This window comes from Ochotona princeps, chromosome X (assembly GCF_030435755.1).
Source record: "Ochotona princeps isolate mOchPri1 chromosome X, mOchPri1.hap1, whole genome shotgun sequence".
Classification (NCBI taxonomy): Eukaryota; Metazoa; Chordata; class Mammalia; order Lagomorpha; family Ochotonidae; genus Ochotona; species Ochotona princeps.
In genome coordinates, this window is record NC_080865.1 from 89,061,519 (window position 1) to 89,076,428 (window position 14,910).

At 46.4% G+C, this 14,910-nt stretch overlaps 1 protein-coding gene and 1 non-coding gene across 2 annotated transcripts in view; one reads left to right on the plus strand and one right to left on the minus strand.

The window, feature by feature from the left end:
• The window catches only part of ZDHHC9 (zinc finger DHHC-type palmitoyltransferase 9), a 36,001-nt gene extending 31,374 nt beyond the window's left edge, over positions 1–4,627 (minus strand). Inside the window, exons 1-2 of the mRNA XM_058658242.1 lie at positions 4,420–4,627; positions 2,527–2,828 (exon numbers count right to left, since the gene is read on the minus strand). Of these exons, the coding sequence (XP_058514225.1) occupies positions 2,527–2,693 (167 nt within the window). The 5' untranslated portion in view covers positions 2,694–2,828; positions 4,420–4,627. The remainder of the gene's footprint in view (positions 1–2,526; positions 2,829–4,419) is intronic.
• Positions 4,628–14,348: 9,721 nt separating this feature from the next.
• On the plus strand, positions 14,349–14,455 carry LOC118760510 (U6 spliceosomal RNA). Its single transcript, XR_004996818.2, has one exon. It is a non-coding gene; the product is annotated as a U6 spliceosomal RNA (small nuclear RNA).
• Positions 14,456–14,910: the final 455 nt, after the last annotated feature.

Consider the following 14,910-nt stretch of genomic DNA (forward strand, 5'->3'; position numbering starts at 1 on the left):
CCTAAGCACCTGCTGCAAGCAGATCCAGAACCAGATGTGACTCAAAGTTCGCACTGTCTTCCCACAAGGAAAAAAAAAAGCAGCAGCCAGAGAACATTGAGCCTACACTCCTAGACAACTGGAGGATGAAAACGGACAGCTGTCTGCCTAGTCCAACACCCTCTCCCAAGCCAAGACAGAGAGTGAGGCCAGTTAATCTCACTGAGTTCTAACACTAACAAAGGAGCTCATATCCTGCCCCTCGCCCCCACAAATCCTACCCACCACTATGTGGTTGGTAGTAAAATATAGACTCTGAAGAAGGAGGTCAATTAAGAAAAATTCCTCCGAGGCATGCCAATGTGCCTTTCACAGTGTGGCACTGGCTAAGCTAGGGCAACCATCACCTGCAGCACCTATAACTTGACAGACACATGCATACACACATATACGCTCAGGCACATTCACAAATACAACCCACAAGTCACAGTAAAAAGCCTCATCACTTGGGGTGCTCTCCTCTTCGGTCAGATTTATATTTCCCCATTCCATCCTCAGTTAATACTACTTGCTTCCTTTTCGTCTCCTCCCATCATCCACTCCCCAGGTCCTAACCTCAAATATATTTACTCTTTCATGCAGACAGCTGGAGCCCAGAGCAGTTTTACAGACAACCGTGCCCTTCGTATTAGTGGACAAAACACAAAAAATAATTTGGTGGTTGGGGTGGCTGGGGGAAGGGGGATGTCACTGAAGAAAAAAAAACCCTCAGTGTCTGTCAAAGAGTAACTTGGCTAATTATGGGCAATCTTCTACAGAGGCCTCCATGTAACAGATTCAAATCAGAGACTCTGTCACTGACTCCCAGATACAAAAAGGGCTAAACGGTAATAGCTCTCAGTTCCAAGTTCCCCTGGCCAGCCAAAGCAGAGGTTTTGGGCCCAGAAAGATTGGCTCCCTCAAAGCCTGGAAACAAATCTCATCTCTGTTTTTGAATGGTTCTAAATCATAATCATGTCACCAGAGAAAGGAGCAGGGACAAAAAGATCAAGAGAGAAGGAAGAAGGATAGAGAACACAGTGCATTTTGTACTTCCAAAAAGAAAACAAGACAGAAATTAGGCAGAAAACACACACACGCTTGCAGAGAAAGAAGCCTGCAAAAAAAGGGAAAAAAAATTGTTATGCACATGCTTGTCTGACTTCACATGCTCACTGGTACCACACAGGAGCACAAGTGCATACACACACACAGCCATGAGATGGACTGAGAGCAGCTAAGAAGCCTTTAGCAGCCAGCCCAACTTCAACAAACGCTTGACAAAGTCAGCAGCAGCAGCAGCTAAGAGCGTTTAACAAAGAGCTTCTCTGACCTTACTTTTCCAGCCCTCCTCTAAACTGGGCCCCCTTCTCCCACTGGTATTACTCAAGCCAGCTGCAACCACCAAAAGTCTGGCAAAGCAGCCCAAAAATCACTCGGGATGCACCGCAAAAGCCCGAAGCCCTTACAGAGGGAAAAAAAAAAATCCCCAAAGGTATCAGTGTTCATTTTAATTAGCCATAAAGGCAGGCCAAGAAGTCACCTCCTACTTCCCCAGGCCACACCCCAGAAATGGAAGCTCCGTTTCAGCCCCCCATCCCCACACATGAACGCTGTAGCAGGCTTTCATCAATGCTGTGTGCGGTCAACACACACATCCCTTGGCTCCTCTAGGCCCTCATCACAGTAATCCCAAAACAATTAGCACTGCTGCCATCCCCAGAGTACAGAGCCTTCTCAGCACACCCAAGAGTGGTGTCAAAGTGCCCTAGAATCCAACTGGCCACCTCCCTAGAGCAGTGGCCTACACACACTTCAAACGGTCACGCTAGTACTAGGTAGTATGACATCACAGAACAAAATAACTCCAAGGATGGGATCAAGAGTTGTTTATGCTGAATAACTGCAAAGGAAAAGAAAGAGCAACTTGTTTTTTAATAAGCACACACGTGCCACACAGCCAGCTACTGTGTGACACAGTGGCTACCCATCTGCGGGGTCTCCACGTAGCTAGCTTGTCAATGTCAGAGCCAGGTGAGGGCTGAGCCCTAACGGAATAGGACTCAAGATAAGAGTTGGTGAGTGCTGCTGGGTGGTGAGAGGTGTCCCTAGGCTTAAGAGGGATACAGAAGAGGCCATTTGGCACCATGTTCCTAAGAAGACTGAACAGAAGGAGGGAATAATAATTACAACAACCTCCTTTTATTTCCCTTTTCCAGAGGTAGTCCCGCATTGGTGCTACAAAATTGGCATGGACGGATGGAAGTTCTTGTCATGGTTTTTTGTTTTATTTTGTTTGTTCGTTTAAGGAAGCACATACTCTGCTATAATCACAAAGCAACAAATTCAGCTGATGTGATCTGAAGACATTACTCAAGAAAACACTAAAAGTCATCCAAGAACTAGGACTAGCCACAAATTCCCAGGAAGCCTCCCACCCCCCACCCCCATCTACCCCTGGTAAATCCGAAGTAAACAGCCAAGTGATTTTACTTAATGAAAACTCACTCAAAGGCGAAGAAGAGTGTACATGTCCCCAGGATGAGGAAAAGGGTCAAGTAGAAGATGCCCTTTTGCCGCGCCATCATGACCCGGCCATCACAGCAGAAAGTGTTCCTGCCAGGGAGCTTCTCCCACTTCCGGGTCACTTTCTTTCTCACCACCATCACCGACATGATTGGGATCCCCGGTCCAGGAGGGGCTGTATAATCACACAAGGAAACAGACAGAGGCTGAGCCCAGCTTGGAAATCCTGTGGGTGGCAATTGCTGCTGCTCGGTCAAGCATCATCAGAAGTCCAGTTGCTACTCCTAAGAAAAAGCACAAGAAAGAAAGGCAAAATAAGAAAATACACTTCCATCCTCTTCTCCCGGAGGCAGAAAGATGAAGATGTGGGAGAATTTCACTTCCAAGTAAACCTTTATGCTTCCAGTCAAATACTGATGAACTAACAATCAAGGAGCCTTGGAACTCACAGATCTCCATAGGGGACAGCCCAATTATTTTGTCTGGGAAATGAATAAACTGAGAACCAGAGAGAGGAAGGAACTTAACCAGGGTCACACAGCAGCACAGCTGAGGCAAGAAAGCATGTCTGCTACTAACTGCATGTCCAGGGTGCTTGCTGCCAAAGAGGAACCTTCTCCAATCTTCTTTACCAGGACTGTGCTGATAACAGTAGCATTTCTGTCCTGAAGGAGCCATTCCCTTCCCCTCCTGCACTTCTTCACCTTGCCACTCAAATATGAATCACACACCAGGGAACGAGCCAGCCTCTGGCCAGGCCGGGAGGTTCTGAACACTCTGTACACACACACACAGGCTCGCTCACACGCACGCACACGCACGCACACGCACACATATTTACACAAAACCGAGTTCTCCCAATGAAACCCTCAGTAACTTCCTGAGTCCAGGAAATGAAACAATTGGGCTGCTCTAACCTAACATTTGTGGGAATCTTAATGAAACCACATCACACAGCCAAAGGTGAAGGACTGACTTAAGCAGAGATCGTGGAATCATTGGCGTTTCATGAAGAGTATTGAGGGGGAGACTGGGATCAGGGGAGGAGATGACAGCAGCTGAGTTCAGGGCGACTTCCTGGGACATGTCCTAAGTGCCATCTCTGCTCAGCATCCCGAATTCCCAGGCCTAGCCTTTCTCAGTCCCCGCCAGCCTTCTGCTGCCAGGGGCGGTGCAATGTGGCCTCTATTTACTGATACCACATGCCCCACGCTGGCAAGACCAAGGCGGAAGCCTGCGGCCCGACTGACGAGCGAGAAAACAACCAACTGGAGATTATTCCCTGGGTTGGAGAGGGCAAGGATCCAAGGAGCGATCGAGAACCAAGCCGGAGAAAGGAGAAGGAAGAAGACTTGGAGAAAGGGGAGGGGGTCCCAGGGGTGCAGAGGACACTTCCTTTGTGTAAAACTAACCTGCCAAAACAATCTCCTTGTGATCCACTGGCCCAGCGGGAGAAAGGGCGACCAGGAAAGGGAACCCGACCACGGAGAACAAAGATCAAAATCCGCCGGGAAACCAGCAATCGGTCCACCAGTCCGGACTGCCCCCACCCCTTCCCAAGCCTCCCCGCCCAGGCCCCAGTCCCTAGCCGGGCCGCAGGAGCCGCCTTGGGAGGCCCGCCCTTGCCTCCACCACGCCGAGGACCACCGCCCCAAGCAGTTCGGGACGCGCGCCCGTCCACACGCACACGATCCACACGCTCGTACACACTCACACCCCGCCACGTGTAGTCACCCCGGGCCAGGGGCTTGGCGGCTGGCCGAGTTGAAAAGGGCGGTGCCTGCGTGTCTGCGTCCCAGCGCCACCGCCAGCGAAGGGGAGGCAAACCCCTCAGGCAGCTAAGCCTGGGAGCCCCCCACCCCCACCCCGCTTTACCTGAACCCAGGAGATCGAACTCTGGCAGGCAGCAGAAGACAGTGAGGGAGCAGCCCCAGGGGACCGTGTCCGCTGCCCCAAGGTGGCAGCGACTTCGCCCCAATCGGGGAGACTCTCTCCTCCTGACAAGGGGCCCCTACAGGCCGGCCCCTGAACCAGCTGTGGCAACCGCCCACCGCTGGCCGAATGGAACGCTCCTCACGTCACCAGGTCGCTCCAGTAGTGGCTCGCGTCCCATTGGCTGTTCAGCCTCGGCGCCTCCGCCCCTGCCGCCCCTACTCCGAGCTTCCATTGGCAACTCCGAACGCCACTCCATGCTGCCTCCGCCCACTCCCCCACCCATCTCTCTGCTACTTGCCCACCTGCCAAGCCACTACCAGCTTCTCTTTGGGGTCCTAGTAGGCAGTATGCAAAGTGTTGCCTTCTGGTGATGTAGTTCGGCAGCGATGGGAGAGGGAGGGTGGTGCTGGCGGGACAAGGAGGAGCGGGGACCACCCCCTCCCCGTCCGAGTCTCTCTCTCTCTCTCTCTCTCTCTCTCTCTCTCTCTCTCTCTCTCTCTCTCTCTCTCACACACACACACACACACACACACACACACACACTCGGGAAGATGCTGAAGCCACGCTAGCTCAAGATCCGGGTGCTCACTGCAAACCGGGTCCGCCCTGTGCTTCTCCAGCCCTCTTACATTCAAATCTACCGCAACTCCGGATTTTACTCGTGAGCCGCAAGAAGGTACACCCTGTACCTCCCAAGTCCCGGGCGGCAGCCAAGGACCCCACCACCACCACCACTGTCTCCCTCACTCTGGCCTGCATCTCTAAGGTTTTCAGAACAAAACAAACAGAAACAGGAAGTTGAAAGGGTAACTGTCCCCACGAACAGTTTTGCAGCCGCAGAAACGAGTAATTGATCTTAGGAGAGAGCACGAGGAGCGCCAGTCCTTCCAGGTAGCTAATGAAGTAAAGATTGCCAAGAAGGTTGGCAATCTCTATTGGATTTGGAGAGCTTATAATAATTAAGCAGAGGAATCCACTGCAGAATTTCCAGTCACCAACCAGCTTAATTCCTTCCTTCTGCCACCCTTCTGCAGTCACTGCTGTCTTGAGCCATTGCTAGTGACCCAAGAGAGCCTCAACCATGAAAAGACTGGGACTGGAATGGAGAAAATGGTGGAGGACCGCATTATTCTACTGTAGGGTGAACTTTATAAAGCATCCTGTCTGTTTCCACGGGTGTGGCTAGTGGAAATACAAAAAAAAAAAAAAAAAAGACGGAGCGTGGCCTCTGTTTACCCACCACACTGTTGAGGATGAGTGGCTATCTCACCAGCTTGAGCTTGACACAAGTTTATTCAGGTTGAGGCTGTTTGGCATTAGTACAGAAGAGATTTCCTCCGGAGGCAGTTTTTGTTGTTGTTGTTGTTGGTTGAAGGGCCAGCTGTTACAAGGTTAAGGGCTTTTCCCCCTTTCAGTGTTAAGGTCCCATATGAAATGAAACTGAAATCTACACCATTTCACGATAGACTACATTTGACACTTTCATAGCACCCTTCCATAAAAAAAAAAAAATTTAAAGGATTAAAAAATAACTAGGTAATTCCTTTATGAGACAGAAGCATTATAATTAATTTGTAGAGGAAAGTATATCTTTACAAACCTTCTATTATTCCTTATTCTAACCGTCAGTTTATTCCTTATGAAGTGTATGACAAGCTGCATTGCCTCCAGGGGTGTTCTTTGATTGTGTAAGGTGCTGGTAATATGGAAGGAAGAGGTGGACTTCTTTGGCCACACGAGCTCTCTGAATTCCCGGGCCTGGGTGTGTATCAGATGCCCTTAAGATGAGCGTGGTCACCTCAGCTGCCATCCTTCTGATTATGGAGAAGTCACAGGTAGGTCTCCGTAGCACTCAAACATACTTTGCCCATAGCTCAGAAGCAGGTGGAGCCTGTGGAGTCCTGGAATGAATGTGTCATAGCAACACATTCCTCAGGGCGGCCCCTCCCTGCTTTGGGTCACATTTCCCCTGGAATTAAGTGGCTCTGTCAATCAGACTTCTTTTCTTACAATTTATTATTAGTCGTGCTCCCCACTAAGAAAAAAAAACAATCAGGAAAAATTTATAGGGGATGATAATCCATTGCACTTCCATTGCACTTCCTTTTAGGTAATTACTTTCTTTTATGTAATCCATAAAATCTCAATACAGGCATAACTAATGACTATAGACAGATTCCCACCACCACCATTCTCTTCTCTTATCTTCCACTTTGTGAATCCAAATTGGTATCGAATCTTTGGGGTTACTTTTTATTGTTTTTAAAGATTTGTTTTACTTATTTGTGAGGAAGTGTGTGTTTGTGTGTGAGAGAGAGAGAGTTTCCATATGTGAGTTCGATGGCCAGTGGTGCTGTATAGGCCAGGTCAAAGCTAAATGTCTAGAACTTACCCATCCTGGTCTCCCACATGGAAGTTATGAACCCAAGTATCTGTGCCATTTTCTGCCACTTTCCAAAAGACCACTATCAGGGAATTGGATCAAAAGTGAGGCAGCGGGCCCGGTGGCGTGGCCTAGCTGCTAAAGTCCTCGCCTTGAAAGCCCCGGGATCCCATATCGGCGCCGGTTCTAATCCTGGCACCTCCACTTCCCATCCAGCTCCCTGCTTGTGGCCTGGGAAAGCAGTCGAGGACGGCCCAAAGATTTGGGACCCTGCACCCGCGTGGGAGACCTGGAAGAGGTTCCTGGTCCTGGCATTGGATCGGCGCGCACCGGCCCGTTGCGGCTCACTTGGGGAGTGTAACATCGGATGGAAGATCTTCCTCTCTGTCTCTCCTCCTTTCTGTATATCCAGCTTTCCAATAACAATAAAATCTTTAAAAAAAAAAAAAAAGTGAGGCAGCCAGTACTCATATTGTTGCTCATATGGAACGCTGGCCACAACACCAGCTCCACTGTTGATTCTCTTCAAGGGGAGTAACAGCCAGTGATGATCTCTCAAAACATCATTAAGATGTAGTCTTCCAGGGGGATGGCATGGTGGCACAGAGGGGAAAGCCACCACCTGCTACACTGGCATCCCATGTAGGCATAGGTTCATGTCCCAGCTGCTCCACTTCTGATCCAGCTCCCTGCTAATGACCTGAGAAAAACAGAAGAAGATAGCCCATATGCTCAGACCCCTGCCAGCCAGGTAGAAGACCTGGAAGAAGCTCCTGGTTCCTGAGTGAGGCAAGCACAGCCCTGCCATGTGGCCATCTGGGGAATCAATCAGTGAAGAGAAGACCTCTTTGTGCTTGTCCTCTCTCTGCAACTCTGATTCAAAATAAATAAATAAATCTTTAATATATATAATATTAATAAATCTTTTATATAAAGTTGATGCTGGTAATACCGGCATTCCATATACTGATTTAAATCCCAATTGCACCACTTCTGATCCAGCTCCCTGCTAATGAGCCTGGGAAAGCAAGAGAAGATAGGCCAAGTGTCTGGACCTCTGGCACCTATGTAGGAGATTCAGATGAAGTTACTTGCTACTGGTTTTAGAAAGGTTTAGCCCCAGTCATTGCAGCTATGTGGGTAATAAGCTAATAAAAGATCTCTCTCTCTCTCTCTCTCTCTCTCTCTCTCTCTCTCTCTCTGTCTCTCTTATTATGCCTTTGAAATAAATAAATACATACTTTTAATCTGTCACTGCAAGGCTGGAGCTTGATCCAGCAGATCTTTTCTGCAGTCTCCCAAAGATCTATTTGGCACTGCATCCAAGAACAGACACAAAGCATCAGCCTTCAACTCCACCTGCCCCAGTCGCCTTGTCCCGCCCCTATGCAAATGTGCCTTCCTGCCCCACCTAGCTGACTTGTAGTCCTCTCCTTACTTTGCAGCTATAAATAAATACAGTATATATTTGTAGACTGGATGAGAAAAAAAATCACGCTGCCCTGCCCACACAAAGCCAGCTAATATTCTTAAGCAATATTTGTTTCCCTGAGGCTTGGCCTAGTGTCACCGACATAGAAGAGGCAGGGTAGCATGTAACATGAAAAGCACATAAGCCTGATGTCCAGGCAGACCTAGGTTCAAATCCTGACGGTGCTATTCCTAGCTTGTATAACCTTACCATTTACCATGTTTCCCCCTGATTAGAAAAAGCATGGAAAATAACCTTGCTCTAGTCAAGCACCTGTTTTGCAGCACCATCTTCTCCACATTACTGTTACGCTGTCTGTTTCTACAACAAGAGAGCAGTGGCTTTCATTAAGCACCTCCTGTGTTCCCAGCACTGGGCTGGCATTGGTAACTCACCTCAGAGAGTGCAAAGCACCTTTAAGATGTCTGCACATGAAAGTCAATCACATAGAACACACAATGAAACCACCTGCAGTGTCAGCAAAAGTGTGCCTCAAATGCTACTGAACTGCTCAAAACTGAGTTGCTCTTTCTCCCTCTGATATCTGTCTGCCCCTGCTAGTTCCCAATTTGCTTTCATCTCTAAACTATGTCAGCACATGGCATGATTTTAGATGCCATGTGGAACCTTCAACATTCACCTTAAGACTAGTCTCTCATTAAACAAGAATTGTTAGCAACAGCAATGGAGACCATTTATTGAGGGTGTCTTCTGAGCCAGGGATAGTGCTTGATGCTTTATACAAATCATGTTCCCAGGTCACAGTCTCAACATGATGTCCAGGTGAGAGCATCTGATCCTGATTTGGCAATACCTGGTATTTGACTCTGCCCAGTCCTCTCATTCCAGGAGCTGACATAGGAGGCTATGTAGCTCCAAAACATAAGCTGGCTTATCAGTCAATCACTAAGTATGCATTGAACACCCATAGTATGCCCAGCCTGTGCTAGGCACTATGGGAAATACCAAAGAAGTATATGACATGATCCCAGCTGCCAACAAACAAAAAACATTCCAGGGAAGAAAAGACTGGCATCTATGAAGTCTTTAAAGAAAAATACGAAACATTGCAGAGTCAAATTAGCAACAATGTGCAGCAGTCTCATACCTAAGGATAGCTTGCCTCAACAGGTTGTACCCATCAAATACTCTCAGTATAGGAGTAAACAGGGCCTGGCGCGATGGCATAGCAGTTAAGGTCCTCGCCTTGCAAGCACTGGGATCCCAAATGGTCGCCGATTCTAATCCTGGTGGCCATGCTTCCCATTCAGCTCCCTGCTTGTGGCCTGGGGAAGCAGTGGAGGATGGCCCAAAGCCTTGGGACCCTGCACCCATGTGGGAGACCCGGAAGAGCTCCTGGCTCCTGGCTTCGGATTGGCGCAGCACCGGCCGTTGCGGTCACTTGGGCAGTGAATCATTGGACGAAAGATCTTCCTCTCTGTCTCTCCTCCTCTCTGTACATCTGCCTTTCCAATAAAAATAAATAAATCTTTAAAAAATAAACAGTAAACGGGTAAAATTTTCACTAGTGCTATGTGGCAGTAGTGCTCAACATTTTTTCACCACATAACCATTGATCTAATAATCCTACTTCTATATAGAATTACTAACATAAACATTAAAAGACATACATTCAAAGAGGTTCAGTATAGCATCTTTAATGGCAAAAATTAGCAAAGAAAACAAGCTATTAAATTATTGCATAATTGCATCTGGAGTACTATGCAGCTGCTAAAAATAATGAAATGGGGCAGGCATTTGGCATAGTAGCTAAGAAATTATACTGCTTGTGATACCCACATCTCATATCACAGTGCCTGGTTCAAGTTCAGCCTCCTCTGCTTCCTATCCAGCTTTCTGCTAATGTACACACTAGGAGGCAACCCATGATGACCCAAGTACTTAATGCCCTCATGTGGGAGACTCAGATGAGTTCCAAGCTCTTGGCTTTGCTTTGAAACAGTCCTGGCATTTGTAAAATTTGGTGAGTGACCCGGTGAATGAAAAAAATCTGTGTGTATATCTGTGTCTGCCTTTCAAATAAAGGGAAAATAACAGGTATGAGACATATGGAGTTAGGCTCCTGGCTTTTGCCCTGGCCTAACCCGTCTATTACAGACACGGGAGTGAACCAGTGGATGGGAGTCTCTCTCTCTCTCTCTCTCTCTCTCTCTCTCTCTCTCTCCCTCATGGAGGAGATCTTACATCCACAGGCTTACTCCCCATATGGGCCCAATGGCCAGAGTTGGGCCAGGCTTAAGTCTGCAGCCAGGACCTTCTTCCAGGTCTCCCAAGTGGATGGCAGGGGCTCAAGCATTCAGCCTGTTCTCTGCTTCTTTTTCAGGCTGTTAGAAGGGAATTTAATGGGAAATGGAGCAGTCAATAAATTCTTTTTAAAGTATTTTTAAAATCTGTTTAGTTATTTTGAAGACAGAATCATGAAAGAGATTGAAAAACACAGAGGTCTTCCACCTACTGGCTCACTCCTCAAATGCCTACAACAGCCAGGGATAGGCCAGACTGGAGTCAGGAACTCCATCTTCATCCTGTGTGAGTGGAAGGGTCCCATGTACCAGAACTATCATCCACTGCTTCCCAGGAAACTGGGAAGAAATCCAGCAGGAAACTGTATTAAAGGCACTGGGTAGTTGGGGCTCAAACTAGACACTTAGATATGGGATTCAGGTGTCCTACTTATAGGCTTGATCTATTGTGCCCCAATTCCTGCCCTTATTTTTTAAAAAACTAAATATCCATATGCTGGCATGCAAGTGTCCTCAGTATACATTACATTTAAAGAGTGTCTAAATATTTATAAAATCCAACTTTCGTTCATTTAAAAAAACTGTATGCTTATGTATGATTTTACTTGAAAAGTCTGGAAGGATATTCATCAAAAAGAGGTTTAAGAGTAGCGAGAAAACCTTTAGGCTTTACTTTATATTACTTTTTTAATGTGTGAATTAGTTACAGGAGACATGCATTAATTTTAAAACTTGAAAAATAAAGATTTGAACAATTGGCATAAGGCTGTACACCTCTTGCTGAATCTAGTGGAATGACTTACATGCATTTATCTCTCCTCCCTGCTAAAATACTATTGGAATCACAGTACAGACACTGAAAAAGCATAAGCCCACATCAAAGAAAAGCAGTATCAGACAATAATAAATTTCACAAGTTTCTGGAAGATAGAACTAGAAGAAAGGATATTAACACACAAGACTTAAGGACAAATTAGAAAGCCAACCAGTGCAAAATAGAAAAAAAAAGTCATAGAGAACACAAAAGGATGACTGTAGGAGAAAGAGAAATCAGAGAGAAATGATACGGTGAAGAGCTAGGAACATTGTGGATGCAAGAAGTGCAAGAAGCAGACAAAAATGGGGGAGGACAATAACAGAGAAAACAAAATCTATACAAGAAGTTCATGGGTTAAATGCATAAAACTGGTTTGGATTAACATAAAAAGTGGGCTTCAAAAAGAGTAGAATTTTTTCTGAAAAACAGACAACATGAGAAAAAAGCTGGAAGATAGTAGTAATAATGTAAGGAAGTTACATATTTACCCACAAGCAATAAAAAAGCAATCAGAAATTCAACAATTATACAAAATTGTCACAAAATGTCATTTTCCAATAATGAAGGCAACTAGAATACGGAATGATGTAGAGCAACTCACGGAGGTTGTGACATTGGAACTATAAAGAAGAAAATGCAAACCAAGGTACAACTCTTGGCTTTGCACTGAAAAAAATATATATATGAGCATAATTATATGAACACTGGTTTTATTGGTTTTTAGCTTTTGGAATGCAACCCAGAGACAAAGTATAGGGAAACTTGATTATGATTACACAGCATAAAGTAAATGTTAGCAAACTTAATGTGAATGTATACTTTGCAGAAGTTAGTTGAATTAGAGCAGGGGGGAGGATGAGGAAAAGCTTTAGCATTCTTTTTCTTTTAAAGATGTATTCATTTTATTACAGCCATATATACACAAAGGAGGAGAGACAGAGAGGAAGATCTTCCATCCGATGATTCACTCCCCAAGTGAGCTGCAACGGGCCGATGCGCGCCGATCCGATGCCGGGAACCTGGAACCTCTTCCGGGTCTCCCACACGGGTGCAGGGTTCCAACGCATTGGGCCATCCTCCACTGCTTTCCCAGGCCACAAGCAGGGAGCTGGATGGGAAGTGGAGCTGCCGGGATTAGAACCGGCGCCCATATGGGATCCCGGGGCGTTCAAGGGGAGGGTTTTAGCCACTAGGCCACGCCGCTGGGCCCAAGCTTTAGCATTCTTAGAAAAGTGCAGAATCCAAGGATATTATCTATGAACAAACAAAAAGGAGGTTTGTGTGTCTCATACAGAAGCACATAGATAACCAAAAGCTTCTTGTATTGCATTTTTCAATAAACTTCAAAAAAATAAATAAATAAAGCTAAAAAGTACACATTAGCATGGTTGTTTGTAGAGAGAAGAGCTAAACAGAGGAAACTAAAAATAGTGATGTAGTAGCAGAGGGTGGAGCTGCACGGTACATAAACTGCATCCCTATTCGTCAACACAGAAAGTCAATGCAAGATGTCTAAAGCTGGTAAAACTAAAGGGATTTCAAGAAAATACATGACTACCATAACCCCACTCTTGGTCTCCCCGCCTTGTCTCCTTTCGGTCTATCATTACATACTAGCTCAAAACATTCTTTTCAAACTTGACTCAGACCCTGTCACCCATGGCTTTTCCAATGGCTTTCCCTATCACTCAGAACAAAAGCTAAAGTCATTACAGTGGCTTACTAGGGCTTCACGCAGTCATCAGTCTCACAGTCCCTAGCCCCTGTTGCGTCCTCTATGGTTCTGCACCAGCCCCAGTGGCTTCCTTGCTGTTCCCTGAACACACTGGGTGTGTTCCCACTTCAGGGCCTTGCCACCAGCTGTTCTTTCCGCCTGTAATTATCTTTTATCAATATTTGCACAGCTTGCTTGATCACGTCCTATAGGTTCTCACTCTAATGGCCACTTCTCTGAGCAATTTTTTAAATGGTTTATTTATGTTCATTGGAGAGGCAGATTTACAGAGAGAAGGAGAGACAGAGAGCAAGTGACAGATCTTTCATTCACTTCCCAAACGACCAAAGCTGAGCTGATCCAAAGTAAGGAGCCAGGAACTTCCTCCAGGTCCCTGGCTTTCCTATCTGAAGAAAAAAAAAAAAAAAAAAAAAAAAACTGCAGCCTTCCCACCTCCCAAGTTCTTATCTCACTTTCTTTCTTTCTTTTTTTTTTTAAGATTTATTTTTATTACAAAGTCAGATACACAGAGAGGAGGAGAGACAGAGAGGAAGATCTTCCATCCGATGTTTCACTCCCCAAGTGAGCCACAACGGGCCGATGTGCGCGGATCCGAAGCCAGGAACCTGGAACCTCTTCCAGGTCTCCCGCGCGGGTGCAGGGTCCCAATGCATTGGGCTGTCCTCGACTGCTTTCCCAGGCCACAAGCAGGGAGCTAGATGGGAAGTGGAGCTGCCGGGATTAGAACCGGCGCCCATATGGGATCCCGGGGCGTTCAAGGCGAGGACTTTAGCCGCTAGGCCATGCCGCCGGGCCCCTTATCTCACTTTCTTTCTTTATTTTTTCCAATAGCATTTACTGCCTTTTAGCATGCGGCATGCATATTGTAACTGCTTGTTTATTGTTGCTCTTGCCACCAGAATGCAAATTCAATAAAAGCAGGGATTTTTACCTGTACTTCTCACTGATGCCCACAGCAGTGACAAGCCCTCAGCAGTAGGCATTTGTTATGTATGTGCCAAAACTCATGTTGATCCTCAGAAGCCCAGAATGGAAGTGTATTTGAAGATTAGGTCTTTACTGAAGTGATTAAAATGAAATGAGGTCCTGGCAAGGCCATACTCCAACGTGACTGACCTCCTTAGGAGCAGGGGAGGAGACCTCAGGGATGCAAATGTACACAGGGACAATCGTGTGAAGAGACATTAGGAAAATGTCCAGTGCTCGCTTTGGCAGCACATATACTAAAATAGGAACGATACAGAGAAGATTAGCATGGCCCCTGCGCAAGGATGACACACAAATTCGTGAAGCGTTCCATATTTAAAAAAAAAAAAAACAAAGAAAATGTCCATTTGCTAAGGGCTGGCATGATGGTGTAGTATGTTAAGGTTCCTCCTGCAGTGTTGGCATCCCACGTGGGCACCAGTTCATGTCCAGGCTACTCCACTTCTGATCCATCTCCGAGCTTATGGGCTGGGAAAGTAGCAGAATACGGCCCTGCACCCATGTGGGAGATCTTGAGAAAGCTTCAGACTCTTGGCTTCTGATCAGCTCAGCTCCGGCCGTTGTGGCCATTTTGAGATTAAACCAGTGAGTGGATAGACAATCTCTTGCTTTGTCTCTCCTCTCTCTGTAACACTGCCTTTCAAATAAAAATAAAATTTTGAAAGAGTGTTCCATTTGCAAGCCAAAGAGACAGACCCAGAACAGATCCTCCCCCTTTACATCCCTCAGAAACAATCAACCCCGCAGAATCTTGATCTTGAACTTCTAGCTTCC